This window comes from Grammomys surdaster, unplaced genomic scaffold, assembly GCF_004785775.1.
Source record: "Grammomys surdaster isolate TR1022 unplaced genomic scaffold, NIH_TR_1.0 843, whole genome shotgun sequence".
NCBI lineage: Eukaryota > Metazoa > Chordata > Mammalia > Rodentia > Muridae > Grammomys > Grammomys surdaster.
Window position 1 is genome coordinate 4,947,251 of NW_021605262.1, and position 15,811 is coordinate 4,963,061.

The 15,811-nt window shown below is 50.1% G+C and overlaps 1 protein-coding gene across 2 annotated transcripts in view; it reads left to right on the top strand.

The window, feature by feature from the left end:
* Slc12a7 (solute carrier family 12 member 7) overlaps window positions 1-15,811 on the top strand; it is a 74,035-nt gene that overhangs the window by 15,465 nt on the left and 42,759 nt on the right. The window contains exon 1 of one of the 2 annotated variants that reach the window (XM_028782701.1): window positions 4,324-4,511. The exons of the other annotated variant lie outside the window; for it this stretch is intronic. Coding sequence (XP_028638534.1) covers window positions 4,388-4,511 — 124 coding nt within the window. The 5' untranslated portion in view covers window positions 4,324-4,387. Of the gene's footprint in view, window positions 1-4,323; window positions 4,512-15,811 lie in introns of those variants that run through there. 2 annotated transcript variants of the gene reach the window in all.

Genomic DNA, 15,811 nt, shown 5'->3' on the forward strand with positions numbered 1-15,811 from the left:
GGTAATAGCTCTATACTTTTTAAAGGCTGAATCAATTTCCATTTTCTTACTGTGGGCAGCTCAAGCAGAGTGAGGCCAACTTGTACAGTCTGAATTCTGTGCATACAACCAGATCAGGTAAAATGACATGACCATCTCCTGCACTGGAGCTGTCTTCTATATAGTCCTCAGTTTCGGGGTTTCCACTTCAAGCCACAGGCGGACAAAATTGCAAGCACCTGCTTTAACCTTCAGCGAGGTCACGAAGGCACCTGTAAAATGTGTGGCAGTGGCTCTAATGTTCAATACTGTGTATGTGCTGGGGAACTCTGTTTAACGTTTCCATGGACTGAGCGCTTGGTCTCCTGGTCTCTGTTGAACTGGTGTTTCTGAATCACTGGCTTTTCTGGTCCCTGCTATACAGTATGCCAAGGTGTCTGCAGGTTACATGTGCCTCTGGGTAGAAACTGGATTTGCTACAACAGGGTGGGACTATGACTTGGAGCATTCTCTTACATGTGCCTACAGGTGCCTGCCCAAGCATGATGTCCCCAGTGGAGCAGCTGACTAGTCTTGCCCTCTTCTATTGTGCTGTGTAGTATGCACCCGTGTACAGTGGCTGTCATGTTCACTGGGCTCCCTTCTCCACCCATGCTATGGGGGAACAGAAATGTGCAGATTTTCATGGAGAATATTTTTCCAGTTTACCCTGGGAAATGATTCAGTTTGGAGGTGGCAAAGGGATGCTGATGGCCAATCTGAACTTGGCAGCTGCTGATGACAAACAATGTTGCAAGCTAGGTTTCTTTGTCAGCCTCTGGAGGCCACATAAGGGATCTCCTGCCCAGTTGGGCTCCCATTGCTTGAGAGCATCTGAGCAGTGAATTGGACTTTCCTGTCCCTGAGCTGAAGGCCCTGAGCTGATAACAGTGATAAACAGTGGAATCTGAGATAGTGACCAGACAGTGGCATTTAATGGTCTTTTGGGTGACACTCTGTGTGTACTGTTGGTCTAAATGGACCGGATTTTAGATGAAGAAAGAATAGCATTGTGGAGCTGGTTGACTAAAGGCAGATGGACCTCACCAGAGCCCATAGTTCCTATCCCTAGCTTAGCTCTCACAGAACAGTGCTAGGTGGTCCCTTCCTGACTATTGCTGGGATAGTGTGCATTGCGGAAGTCCTATATGAAGCAGGCTATGGCCTTGGTCTACCTTGAAGGCAGCCTCCCAAAGAAGGGTTCAGCCTGGGCTAACCCTCAGGTGCCAGAGCTTAAGGTTGAGGGTGACAAAGCCTAGAGGCTACAGGAAGTTCCTTTCTGCCTATGACTATGTGCACCAAAGCCATTGACCTTTATAAGACAAGTGGTCACAGATAGGAGTAGGTGTTGCTGATGTGCCTTGGTGTCTTGAAGCTAACAGCTTGGGGTGGATGATACCATATATCAGTAGCTGGGTATCAGTGATGCATTGTGGCCTTGCTGGTCTTTGTGAGCAAGGGCAGATTCATCTCTGAGGGTTAGGCTGGGGAAGAAGGTGACAGGAGAGCCAGGCCTTCGCATCTTATTACTTGAGTGCTTTAAAACCACTTGGAAGTACTGGGGAGAGGGGCCTGGTTGCAAGTGTTTTACTGAACCCCATAACTCATGTAGAAATCTGGGTACTCCTTTGCATTTGTAATCCCAGCACTACTGGGAGATGGTGCATGGAGACAGGTGACTTTCTGGAAGCTCAGTGGCCAGTTAGATTAGGCTCTGTGACAAGAGTGCTAAACCAATGACAGTCTCTATCCTGAATAAAAGGAAGAAGGGGCCTAAGGGCTCAACAGTGGTTGTTACATGCACTATCCATGTGCATACCTACAGCACAAGCATGCATAAGCACACACACATGCACACACACACACAAACACACACACATGTTCACGCCTCACACATGGAGAGGGGGGATAGAGAGGAGGCACAATGGATTGTATGATGCATATCTCATTGCAGCTTGAGAGATTTTACAATGTAGTGCTCATTGAATGACATGTTCTCAGAGTTTCCCAGTCTTTAACCTCTGCATGTATGGTCTCATGTTAAGAAAAATGTAGGTTTATAGGTTGAGTATTTACACATCAGACTTTGGTGTCCTGTCCGGAGCAGTTATAAAGCACAGTTACATTCTGTTTTTTTTTTTTTTTTGTAACCCTTGAAGTCATGAGAACATCCCTCATGTTAGACATCTAGGAAGGTTTGGTTCTGTGTGAGCCACTTATTTTCTTTCAAGTTAAAACACTTGGTGCTACATTGGTCCTGAGGCTCTCCATACTAGGTTGATGGAAACCTTACCTCTCTACTTTGTGGGGATTAAAACATTTCCATAGGCTACTGTGCCCTGTTCCATGGGTTCTTCCTTCTGTAGGTCGCCAAGCTCAGTGGGCACCTCCTCCCCACTCAAGCTCACAGTGTACCCGAGTGTATTGACAATACTCTTCCTTAGTTTCACTGGGTGCAATGTTCGTGTTGTCTGAGTTCCCAGTATGTGTGTATCATGCCATAGTAATAGACCTTGCTGATGCTCAATCAGCCAGAAGGAATGGGGCTGAGAGATAGACACGTTTGAAAAAAGAACTATAGCTGGGCATGTCTGTACATGTATGTAATCCCAGTACTTGGAAGGTGGAGGCAGGAGGATCAAGACTTCAGTCGTCTTTGGCTATATATCAAAATTTGAGGCCAACCTGGGCTATGAGATTCTGTCTTTAAAAACAGTAGAGGAGAAGGGCAGGGAAAGGGGAAGGGCTTTCCTGCTTAAGTGGTTGCCTGTCTGGACCATGTTCTGAGGAGGAGGTCATGGTTTCCACCTAAGATCCAGCTGACCAGGGGAAACAGGTGATATTGCTATGGTATGGATAACTCCTGAAGGGAGGTGTGGTGGCAGTATGGCTTGAACCAGCTGCACCCTACCCCCTCTAGGAGCTGGAGCAACTGTATAAGAGGTCATTCCCGAGTGGCCCATGTTTCCCTCAAGCTCCTTCCTGGCAGAGGACAGAAAGCAGGCTGTGTTGGACCCAGTTGGGTTTTCATAGAAATGGTTTTTCTGAGTTGGTTTCAAAATGTTTTATTCTCATTGTTCAGATATACAAATCCCTGTAACTTCCATATCTCAGCCCGGTCACTAGTCTGGCAGCTGCCTTCCAAACTTTGTCCCTGATTGAACTTGGCCAGGCCACCCAGCTGGCACTGTTCCACAGGTTGTGAGCAGTTCTAGCTATATCACCTGTGTTTCTCTTTGAGCATCTAAAACAGTTTTGGTTGACTCGTTGCACCTGGGGGCTATGGCTTTTTGTAGGATGTGTCGGGTATGATACCAGGGTCTCTGAAACCGTAGGGAACCCTCTCTTACTGAGCTATACCGCAAGTGTGCCCCTAACATTTTAGCTCCATTCTCTTTTGATGAGTATTTGTTTCCAGTTTTTCACCAGTCTTTCATTGAAAATGCACAAGGTACTGGAATTTCGGAAGATCTGTGACTTTCTCCATGTGGTATTCTGGAACTTTTTGCTCGGATCTTCCTGTCACGACTACCCTCGGAATTTACCTGTCCTTGGAGCCAAAGGGAGGAAGTGCCATCCTCCAAGTTTGGGCTGCAAGTGTTCCCCAGGTTGGATCATGGAACACTCCTGTCAGCAGGTACAAAGAAGCTGGGGCTTGGCTGTCCTGACCTGTCCCAAAGCCCTGTGACTTTCTTGGGTGGGATTACTTAACCCTAGGGTGCACAGCTTCCCCGAATAGCCGTAGATTACTCGCTGGGCTACGTTAGCAGCCTGACCTGGTCAGGGGCCGGGCCACGATCACACGCCTTGGTAGGGATGGGGACTTGCAGACAGGCTGAGAGAAAGGGGCCATGATCTGTGGGGTGGTGGGAGAAGAGCCTCACGGGAGTTTGGAGTGAGAACGGGAGAACTGAAACTGAGGAAGTGGTGAATGACCAGCTCTTGGAGGGCGGGAGGGCTCGGAGACTGTTTTGTGAGTAGGGGTGAAGGGAGAACGGGGTCCCGCGGGGCGGAACTGGTGTCTCCTGTGCTGAGGGAGGTCTGCAGCTGTGGGCAGTTCCTTCGGCGGTGGCCTCTAGAGGTTGGGTTTGTGGGCACGGAGTCCTTGAGGGTACGGGGCTCTGGCGGGGCAACCCTGGGACTATGGCTACAGAGGCGGAGTTTCAGGAGGCGGAGCCCGTAGTGGGCGTGGTCACCCGGGAAGCCGCCCGACAACGCTCGGGGCAAACTTTTCCCGAGCCGTGGGGGCGGGCAGGTGAGGTCACGTGGCGGGCAGGGCGGGCCGGGCGGACCCCGCCCCTGCGCCGGAGTCCGGCTGCTGCTCCGGAGCAGCGTGTGGCTGCGAAGGACAGCAGAGTCTAACGGAGCCATGCCCACGAACTTTACGGTGGTGCCGGTGGAGGCGCGCGCCGACGGCGCCGGGGACGAAGCTGCTGAGCGCACGGAGGAACCCGAGTCCCCCGAGAGCGCGGATCCTGCCTCCCCTACGCCGGGTGAGCTTGGCCGTACCTGCAACCGGACAAAGGCAGAGGCTGGGCCCTTCTGCTGCCGCTGGGCCGCTTTGGCTCCTTGGTTGGCCGCGGCCCGCGCGGCGCGTAGCGGGGCTATGGAAAGGGGTCAGAAGGACCAGCTGGTGCCTGCCTGGCTGGGAGGAGTGACTCGAGACCGGGAGAGGATTCTTGGGCTGGTAGTTTGTTGGCTCTGTTCATTCAGTCTCTTGAATTCAGTGCTCTGCTCCTCGCTCGGGTTGCATGGGACACCCACTGCATGTCTCCCTGTTGGTCTGACTCAGTCAGCCCTGGGGGCGCGGTTCCCACCTCTTTTCATGGCCTGACTGGAACACCGAGGCTGGAGCACCGGAAACTACTTGGTCTGGCAACTCTGACGGGACTAGGGAGGAGTTGCAGAGCTACTGGAGGTACCTATGGAGACAGGAAGGCCCAGGTGTCTAGGTAGTACCTGGGAGAGCTGGAGGTACAGACCCCTGGATGGGTGATCTCATTGACATACAGCTTTCTCTGGGCAAGCTTTCCTTTGCTCCAGGATGGCCCAGTGCGGTTATCCAATAAATCCGACTGGGATCCCAGATCTGCCTCCACTGACCTTGGACCAGCCAAACCTCCCTTGGGATCTTAGAGGAAGGACAGAGGCCCATGTAAGCCTGGGGAGGGGGCTGCGCACTCTGAGCGCGGGCTTCTCTTTGCTGCTCTTTGTTCCCTGGATCCGGAGCTCTCTGGCACTTTCACTTTCCACAGGGTGGGGATGGGCCTGGGAATCTCTCTCCATCCCACTTCTAAGCACCCCCTCTGCTGATGGCAAGTCACCTTGAACTGACTGCTTCCTCCCTGTTCCAACTCTCCTCTAGACCTAGATCCTAATAGGCCCTACTCCGCCCGTGAAAGTGAGAGGACCCAGCACACAGCTGTAGCTGGTCTTGCACATACCCCACGTCCTACATTGGAGGCTCGGGCTCCAGGCTCTGGGTCTGGAAGGAAAAGAGTGCAGTCCTCAAAAGACGGATCTTTCATATGGCCTCAGAGCTTTTGCTGTCCAGAATACAGGCAGTAGAAACTGTGCTTCCTCTAGTCACACTTTTAGGAGCCTGCATTCACAGGCTAGGAGTGCTGGTCAGGAAATGGCCTAGCCCAGGTCAGCAGCCTGCCTGTCTCCCTCTGTGACCTTCTCCATGGGATGCTGGACTGTTCAGCCTTCTCTGCACGGACAAAGCATGCTATGTCTCAGGGCTGCTGCCTGGCTAAACATAGAAAATCAGTTGTAAGGTGGAGTCAGAATCTAGAAGTCCAAACTCAGTGTCCAGCAGGGAAGGGTTGTCGGTGTCACATAGATCCCCAGAGTAGAGCCCCACTGGTGCCCAGTGGACTGAGGCAGACAATTCTACATATCTGCAGACGTCCCATATGATGAGTGTCTCAGGCAGAGGTAATTTTCCTTTTGATTCATTTCTTGTTCCCTGCACTATTAGGGCCCTCAAGTGGTGCCTGGTGTCAGGGCTGAGGATTCAGCTTCTAGGAAGGGAAGTAACTGTCAGGCTTCTTAAGACTTGCACAGTTTAGGCTAACAAAAGGAGCAGCATGCACTCATAATCATTAGTTGTTTTGAGACAAGGTCTTATGTAGCCTTGAACTCAATCTGTAGCTGAAGATGACCTTGAACTCCTGGTGCTGGTGCCTCTACCCACTGTATTACAGTAATGTGTTGCCACACCCGCTTTTTTTTTTTTTTTTAATGTATTGCTGGTCAGGATTGAACCAGGGCTTGGTATATTGCTAGGTAAGTGCTCTATCAACTGAGCCACATCCTGAGTGTATGTGTTGTAATGATCCTTTTATGGTCCAACCTCAACTTAAGTAACTTGGCTGGGCTCATATAGAACTTGCAGTTTGGTACTCTGTATACTTAATATTTCTATAACGTTGATTTTGGAAACTTCAGCCACTGTACCATGACAGGGTTGAATGTGTTGTAGCCACAAGTCTGCTGGGGTTTGTCCTGATTTCTTTCTCTTTCTTTCTTTTTTAAAAATTTTTTATTTATAGTTATTATTTATTTTTGTTTGTTTTCAATTTTTATTATTTTACTTATTTACATTCTAGTCATTGGTCCCCGCACCCCCACCCCCCACTGTTCCTCATCCCATTCCTCTTCCCCTTTACCTCTGAGAGGGTACTCTCCCCCCTCCCTCCCCATGCCTCCCTCTTCCCTGGGGCCTCAAGTCTCTCGATTAAACGCATCTTCTTCCACTAAGGCCTGACCAGTCAGACTTCTGCTATATTTGTGCCAGGGGCCTCTGACTGGCCCGTGTATGCTCCTGGCTGGTGGCTCAGTCTCTGGGAGCTCCCTGGGGTCTGGGTTAGTTGAGACTGCTGGTCTTCCTGTGGGGTTGCTCTCCTCTTCAGCTTCTTCAATCCTTCCCCTAATTCAACCATGGGGGTCCCCAACTTAAGTTCAATGGTTAGGTGTAAGTATCTGCTTGTCTCAGTCAGCTGCTGGTAGGGCCTCTCAGAGGACAGCCATGCCAGGTTTCTATCTGTAAGCACATCATAGCATCAGTGATAGTGTGAGGCCTTAGTGCCCTCACATGAGATGGATCCCAATGGGCCAGCCATTGGACTGCCTTTTCCTGATTTCTAACAGGGATGGCAGACTCCAGCCAGGGGTAGGGAAGGAACCTCACACTTAGTTTTAGTGGGAAAATCCTGTACAGGCAGGAAGAAGGCTTTCCAAAGGTCGACTATATGGATGTACACCATTTGTGTGGGGGATGTGTATGGTCATATCTATGGGCATGTTTGTGGACAACAGGCCAGGGCCAACTTACCTGATCACAGGAGTCATCTTTGTCCACTGCAGCCTTGTCCTGCCTCTTATTCAGATCCCTTGGCAGTTCTTGGAAGTATCATTTTCTAGACATGTCTCATTTGTGTTGCTTGTGATGGAGTGAGTTTGGAGACCTCATTAGGTCTACACAGATCCAGGCTGCAGTTGAACTGGGGCCTCCTTGGCCATTCCAACTTACACAGCCAGTGTTTTTGGAACCAGAATGTGGGTCTGGCATGTGACCTACATTCTATATAGTCTGCCTAGGGATCTCCTCAAGCTATGAACACATGGCTATAGGGAACCCACAGCCCTCTTGGGCCTGGTGCAGCTTCTATACCAGGAAAACAGGTAGTGTGAGGGTAGGAAGTGCCGTATATCACTGAGTCTTAGCCTTGACCTCCCCTGGTGCTGTGTGACCCAGGCAGGGGCTGGGGCTGGTACTTTAGTGGCAGAAATGCAGTTAGTCTTATATTCTAGATAGTGTATGTCTACTTATAAAGTCCTTGGCCCTGTGTGAGGAGCTAGCTTCCCAACCCATATAAGTGAAAATCGGTTGGGCAAGGAGAAGGCAGGCGTGGTGAGTGTGACATCCACATTTTGCTTCCTCAGTTTTTTAGCTTCTGTTTCCCCTTTGTTCAGGGCCCTTCCCTTAAGCGTGTGTTCTAGAAGCACTTGGGATTGTGCATCAGGGCAGGGAGCACAGCCTTTCAGCAGGATAGATGTTGGACCTGGATTTTATTTATTGTGAGATTCCTCTAGAAGTGGAAAGGATGTGTGAATTCTTGGTGTTCTGTTGGAATTTTTTTTAGTGTGTAGGAGTGGAGAGGACACTGCTTGGGGCTAGGACCCTTCCTGTCAGAGTGGGGCATCATTAGATCTCAAGACCATGAGGAACCTGTCAGGGAACGTGCACAGGGCCCCTAGTGAGGTGCCCCAGGCCTGTGAAAGGAGATTCCACAATGGAGTCTTTCTGGATTTACTGCAAGGTAATCACTACCTGGGGGCCCTCCCACTCCAGGTCAAATCTGACGTCTGTGCAGGCTTCCTTTCGGTCTGGTTGCAGGTCCCCTTTCAGATTCCAACCACGTGGTGGCATGCTCTGTAGCTGATTTCATGCTAGTCACCTGAGGACTTCTTCTCTCTGTAGAGGTGACCCTGTCCCAATACACTAGCAGGAGGGAGGCAGTCCTGAGTCACCTTTGTCCTGTCTGGAGGTTGAGTGGAGGCTGGGCAGAAGATAGTGTTCTGTGCCCTCAGGGCTGCTGCTGACAGGGGTCACAGTTAGGACGGAAAGATTCAGAGAAAAGTACAGTTAGGAAGAGGACTGAGCAGGAGATTTTAGGCCCTGTTCTGTTAGGCTAGGACAAGATCTAACAATCTCATCCTAGGATTTTCAGAAAAGGGTGTGTTGCACTGGTGCTGGAGATCCAAGCAGGGGCTGGTGGGCACAGGCCTTCTCTCCATCTTGTGTGGAGTCCTTGAAGATGGGGCTGAGTGTGTGAGCATGGACCCTAATACCTTTGGGAGTTCTTCAAGGTGGGGTTAAAGGTCATTTACAGAGATAGCTGCACCTGATGTGTATGGAATCTGAGTAAGAGGGAAACATGTGAGTAAGAGGGAAACACACGCCTTTCCCCTTTCAAACCAAAGAAAGTGCTGGGCAATTATTGCTCAGTGGTAGGGTGCTTGCCTTGAGGCTATAGCTTTGATCACCAGTATTCCTATTGTAAGACAAAGCTGCACAAAACAGCTGGGGGAAACAAAGGATCTCACTGAGCAGGTGACTGCTGGGAACCCAGGTGGCTCCTCTCAACTGTATCCATGCAACAGGCCCTTCCCTTAGGAATCAGTGAGACAGGTGTCAGCACAAGTCATCTTGCTAGGCCCATGTTCAAGTTGGTGAGCATGCATATATGCACTGTGTGCGTGCACGTGAGGGTTAGGGGAGCTGCTTCCTCCCCAGTAGAAGGTCACATGGTATTAGGCGTTGTCATTTTCCATAGTCAGACTTCCTAGTAAGTGGTTTGGTATAACTGGCATGGCCTTCAGGACTGATGAAGGACCTGAATGTTCTGACTCTTTCCCCAGTCATTGCCTTTTATCTATTTTTTAATTAAAATTAATCTGAGGGTCCTTGTGGACCTGGAATGTCACCCAGGCTTCCTGACCACTGTGCTGGGTAGATGTCTTAACTGCTCCAAAAAGTCGAAGAGACCACTCTTAAGATGATACTGCCACGGGCTTAAGGCCAAGCAGACTTGGGCTGTCTGGGCACCGGGTGTTGCAGTCACATTGATCTAGAAAGATCACCTACTAAGGCTGTGTCTCTCTTGAGCCTGGTGCATCTGTGACCAGATAGATTCCCTGTCTCATCCTGACGCTATAGGAACCCAGTATGGTATATAGGGCAACATGGGATGGAGAGCGAGTTCTGTGGGGCTGAGTGTCAAGGGGACATATGTAGGATGCTGATCTGTTGCCTGCTGGAGCAGTGGAGAGTGGGCATGTGTTCCTTGGGACATGGGAGCAATGAGGAATCATAGTAGAATGTGCAGAGATGATACGGACCACTCGCCAGTGGTGGCAGAGACAAACTGATGGCTTCCAGAAAGGCAGCCTTGTAGCCTTAGGTAGACTTGTGAAGGGCCTAGGGTGAGGATGAACTTAGCTTTTGAGGGCGATGACTCAGGGTAGCCACGGGGTGCTGAGGTGGCTGTGGGGGGTGGGGGGAGGAATTCCTTAGGAAAGATGGCCTTGAGCCTGGCAGGTGGAGTCTTGTGTGCAAGTGTGTGCATGCTACAGGAGCTGAGGCAACTCTTATCAGAGCAGGGCTACCATGGATTCTAGTATGAAGAGGCTTCCCTTAGGAGGAGGCCAGTAGTGAATAGCATTACGTGAGCTGCTGGGCTGTGTGTCCTTAGCATAGTAATTTACCTGTTTGTGCTGGGTGTGGTCCTGTGACGTTGACTGCTGTTCTTAGCACACCACAGGTGTTGTATGTGTAACCTAAGAGCTGCTTTGGGTGTTAGACGCTGGCCAAAGAGCAGCAGACGTAGCAACCACATGTCCAGACACAGTGTCACCTTCTGAAACTGGAGAGATACCCCATTTTGCTTTTTGTTCTGGACACAGCTGTGGGAAAACACCAGGAACCACGCTATGCCCCCCTCTGTGAGTGGTGCTCATGGATTTCAGGGTGGTTTTTCTTTAGGTAGGCAATCCCAATATCCCTTACTTAGAGTTGTATGGCTTCAGGTGTACCTATTCTGTGGTCAGGAAGGACATTTAGAAAGAGGTGGTGCCCAGGAGGAGAGAGGTTTTGTCCATGGGACAGAGCTGGTTACTCAGAAGCAGCACTGCAGCTCTCAGCAGTGTCTGACTTAATGGGATTTTTGCTGCACCCCAGAAACATCTCAGACCTCAGCAGGGGTTCTGGCCACAGTCACCTTTAAGACCATTTGGGAGCTGTCTCACTCTGCCTGCCTGGCAGTGAATGTGGGAGAGAGGTCAAAGAGCAGACACGAACTGACCAGGGAGTGTCATGGCAGGCCTGTGCTCCAGTGTTGAGGGGCAGAGATATTGGGCCAGGCCTGCTGCCTTCTGGTGCTTGAGACAATGGCTCCCTCTTGTTAGCTGTACAGTTGGGTGCAGCATGGCATCAGACACCCAGCAGTATAGCGTGGAGTGCAGCTGGCTAGACAGCCTGCAGTTACTGTTGCTCTTCAGACATTAAACCCTGCCTTTGCAAGCCTAGAGGGCAAAGTTTGGTGTACAGTGTTAAGTATTAACCATCGTTCCCATGCTCCTCTGGTCAGGTCCTGGCCAAGTGACTGGGTGGAGTTCTCTGTCATTTAGAGTAACAGCTACACAGGAGGCAGCCACTGGAGTATGAGATCTGTTGGGCTGGACTTCAGAGGGAAGACTCCTCTATGTAGAGGCAAGGAAGCCCTGTGTAGACAGGGGTGGATGACACTCAGGAGTAGGTAGATAGTCTTGGGGCTATGGTGGCTTATGGTGCCAGATCCTGATGGGTGCTGACTTTGAGTCCCCACTAGGGATCAGTCATAAAGTTTGCTACCTTCCTATTATGCAAAGGAGGGAAACTGCCCCTTAGGGTAGGGACTGAGATAAGCCTTCCAGTTCTTCTCTATGGCAGAGGCTTCCAGCTCTCTGTTCATGTGTATGTCTATGGTGGCCAGGACACAAGCAAGTCTAGGGTATCCAGGTTTGGGGGTTCTGAGTGTGTAGTTATGGTGTCCCTGGCTCTGAGTTGCTTAGTAAGCATGTCAGATGTCCCCTTTGGCTGGGGGCTTCTATAGAATCATGTCCCTCCTAAGTAAGGGCCTGTATTGCTGGTGCTGGTATCTTAGATCTAAGATACCTATAGGTGGGAGGCAAGACTGGTGCCACAAGCCAGTTGTTGGGATACTTAGGCTGTTTCCTCCTTGGCTAGGCTCGTTTTAAGGAAACCATTGGGTCAGGTGTAGAGGTGGATTAGTATATTGGGACATGAGCTGGCAGTGTCACTTCTTGATTTGATATTCTCAGAAAATCACACATGCATTTAATCACAGCCCCATGAGGGAAGGGTGTGAGGAGTTCTAGGGAGGAAAAAGGGTGGCAGTCCAGACCTGTGTTTTCATAGTTAGATACATTTCCACTTTCTTGCTAGTCTGAGATGCCTTATGTTTTCAATGTAGGGGCTTGAGAGTCACCATCTCTGGCCTTATGTTGGCCTGAGCTCCTGTCTTTGATGTCTGCCTACTTTAGAGTGACCCATTTCTGAAGATGGCAAATGACTATTTTGAGTATTTCTCTGTGCCTCAGTTTTCCTCACCAGGGCCTCATCTCTTACAAAGGCAGTCATGACCTTTCGACTTTAGGCCCATCCTTCTGTGGGTCTCTGGCGCCAGCAGGCTGGGGCCTGGCTTTCAGGGAGGCTCAGGAAACATCTGATGGTCACTGGGGAGGACTGAGTGCTCTGGAGGCCAGAGAAGGGAGTGCCAAGTGGCTCTTGGGTTTCCCTTTTCATTTAATGGAAGGACTTAACCACAGCCCAGACAAGTATGTAACTGAAGCTGCCCCTGGGAGGATCTGACTGATGTCCTGTGGGGGTGCTGATGCAGGCACAGGCCCCATCCTCCTCTGCTTTGTTGTGGACCTCTTTCATCTGGGCATTTGGGAAACAACATGCTCCTTCTCCACTCTGATGGTGCTCTGGTCTCTGAGGAAGAGAGACAGGATCATGGCTCGCACTAGCTGTGTGACATGGGATGTTGGAGAGTGAGGTCACCAGAGGCTATCTTCCTGAAGGGCATGCCTTTTACATTAAAAGTCCCAGACTGCTGGGCAGTGGTGGCGCACACCTTTAATCCCAGCACTTGGGAGGCAGAGGCAGGCGAATTTCTGAGTTCAAGGCCAGCCTGGTCTACATAGTGAGTGCCAGGACAGCCAGGGCTACACAGAGAAACCCTGTCTCGAAAAACCAAAAAAAAAAAAAAAAAAAAAGACGTCCCAGACCTACCTGCTTAGGTAGCTTCTAGGGCTGTCATCTCATAGATGACTAATGTCCTGAGGTTTGTCCCCCACAATGGAACAGTCTGGAGCTCTGATTTCTTTTGGCCTGTTCAGGGAGTATGTTGCCATGCAGGTGAACAATGGCCATGTTTCTATGCACACATGAGTGCAGTGTACATGTAATTACGGTGTATACTATGAATGGGTGAAAACATGTATGTGTGTGAGTATGCATGAATACACATGTGTAAGCATATGCATGTGTATGTGTGTACACTCATGCAGAGATATGTTGTGTGTACTGTGTCTGAAATCGTGTGATTGTAGGCTCTGACCTCTTGTCTACTTTGGCTGCTTCTTTGCCGAGAACCTCTTGGATGGCAGGCTGCAAGGCTCCTCTCTGCTTCTCTGGGTTTTAGCTGATTTGAACGTAGATTTAAAAGCCAGTTGGAGGAGCTGCCTACCCAGGCTGCCTTGTAAGTGGACCCAAGGAATACCAGTGACCTTTATGGTCATGTTTTGGGGACAGTCCTACCAATCCTAGGGTAGGAGGTTGACACATCATTTGGGAAGCTTTGCTTTACTACTCCCTGGGCCTTAAGATCATTTTACTATTCCTCTGAGAATCTTTGCCTTCCAAACTGTATGAGACGTGGTGCTACTGAGTTAGGTTAGGGTGAGCGGGAGAGTGGACCGCTAGCTGTGCATTTACATAATAATCAAGGTTACAGGGTTTCCAGCCTTCCTAGGCATTAGCCTTGCTCACACACTTGGTTTGCCAGTTTCAGCTTAAACCTGGATCTGTTCCCATGGAGCCTTGTGGAGAGAGGTGGGGCTGCCTGCCATTCTGGTGCAAATGTTCCTCTGCAGGAGCATTAGAGCCCCATCTGCAGCCCGGCATCTGTTGGAACCTTGAAGTAAAGTGTATTGCATTGCAGGAAGAAGGTTGAGTTGAGCCTTGAGTGCACAGGAAACACTCTTAAGCCACTAACTTCAAAAGTTCCCACACTGAATCAGAGTGATAGAGAGGTCAAGTCAGGCCTGGAAGTGTTGAGCAGGACAGGTGGGAAAGGACTGGGCCTGTTCTCTGAAGAATGGAGCGGCTTTCTATTGGACCTCACTGTCCTGGAAACCTGAGATGAGAGGCAGGGGTTAGAGGAATGTGCATGGAAAATGCCACAAGAAATAAGTGGCCCTCTTGGGCTGGAGCTGTGGGTGGTTCTTGTTTCTCAATTATTTCTTTTGTTTTCTCTTCAGAATCTGTTGTTCATTCAGCCAGGAATTTGCTGTTGAAAGTGGAAAGCTGTCAGCCTGAGACCTGTCAGTTAGCCCGTGGCTCTCTCTCGTTAACCATGCTCTGTGGTCTGTCCCACTGGCCTGGATTTTCCAGGTTGCTGGGTTTTTAGGAACCGTGAAGGTTCTGAGAATCTGGAGGGCAGTCAAGAGCCAGTGGGTATTCTTTTTGAGTTTTCAGGGCCCTGGAACTCTGAAACCCATTCTAGCACAAAACCATTTCACAATGCAACCACCAGGATGGTTTTATGGTGGTGGTCTTGGCTCAGGACAGGCTGTTCTTAGGAAGCCAAAGAGCACCTTAAGGTTATCAGGCGGGACTTCATTTTGTTGTGGGTGCTTAGTAGCTAGCCCTATGAGCTAATCTGTTTGCCTACCTCCTCCCCCAGGCCTCTGTACACAAACTTAGCTCCTCTGTGACCCATGCCCCATCTCCTGTGTTGGTAAGCTGAGTAGACCCGCCTACACTTGATGGCAGGAAAGGGAGGAGGCTGCTGGTCTTTGCAGCCAGCTCTACTGGCCAGGCTCCTCAGTCTATCATGGGATATGGCTATGAGTCTCAGGGGTTGCTTTCTATCCCTCCCTTGAGCCATTGAGGGATTAGTAGTAATGCCCTGGAGCCCTGCCTCCCTCAGGAAGAACAAGGGTGGGAGGAGGCCATGCTTGGGTCGTGCTGTTAAGGCCTGGCTGCCTGTGAATGGGTCTGTGGGCCTGCCAGGTTGTGCCTGGCTTCTCCCTACTAAGACACCACTCTGCAGGGAGCAGGCTGGGAGTGGGGAATCAACTTGCTGTCTTGGAGCAAATCCTGGGCCGAGGGCCAGTCATGGCTCTGGCACTGCTTGGCTATTGCCTATGAAACTTGGCTGGATTTCACCAATACCTGATGCTTATCTAGTGGAGAGGTTGTCTCCTCCCATACCCAGGACCCTGGCCACCTCTGACCTGTGCACACACCTCTCTTACATACATAGTCAGAATTTCTGAAGGGACAGGGTTCCTAAAGCTTGAAGTCTTTAGTTTCTGCTTCAGTGGGACCGGAGAGACTGCAGCTACAGGAGGAAACTGTGCATTTTGTTACTTGCTTGCTGAAAAGGGATGTTGCATTTGCATACCTTAGAAGAATCCATTAAGACATATTTGAGAAGCCAGACCTGAGGTTGCCTCCGAGGACAAGGGTCTTAATGAGAAGGTGTTTGAGGGGTTTTTAAGTAGAAGATGTGTAGGTGCTGGTCTTTGTTAAAAGTCAACAAATTTGTATTTCCACAGGTGAGTCACATCCAATCACAACCTTGCTTGTCACATCCATGTCACAAGCAAACAGAGCATGGTAGCTTTCCCGGGCATTGTGCTTACAAATATCTCTGGTCATATCTGTACACTTTAAGATGCACCAGACTTCAGTTGGACATTTATGAAACAGGGACAGCTTATGTCTAGTGGGCATCTATGAGCAACTGTCCTTAGGCTAACACTGGACTGTGCCCATGTAAGATGACAATGTGAAAAACCAAGGTGAGGCTTTTCCTCCAAGTTGAAACACATCCTGTAGCCTTCATGACAGAGGTCAGGGTTGGCCCAGGTTCCATGCAGCTTATAACATGTCTTCCTGAAGCATTTGATGCACTTTTTTTTCCCAAGACAG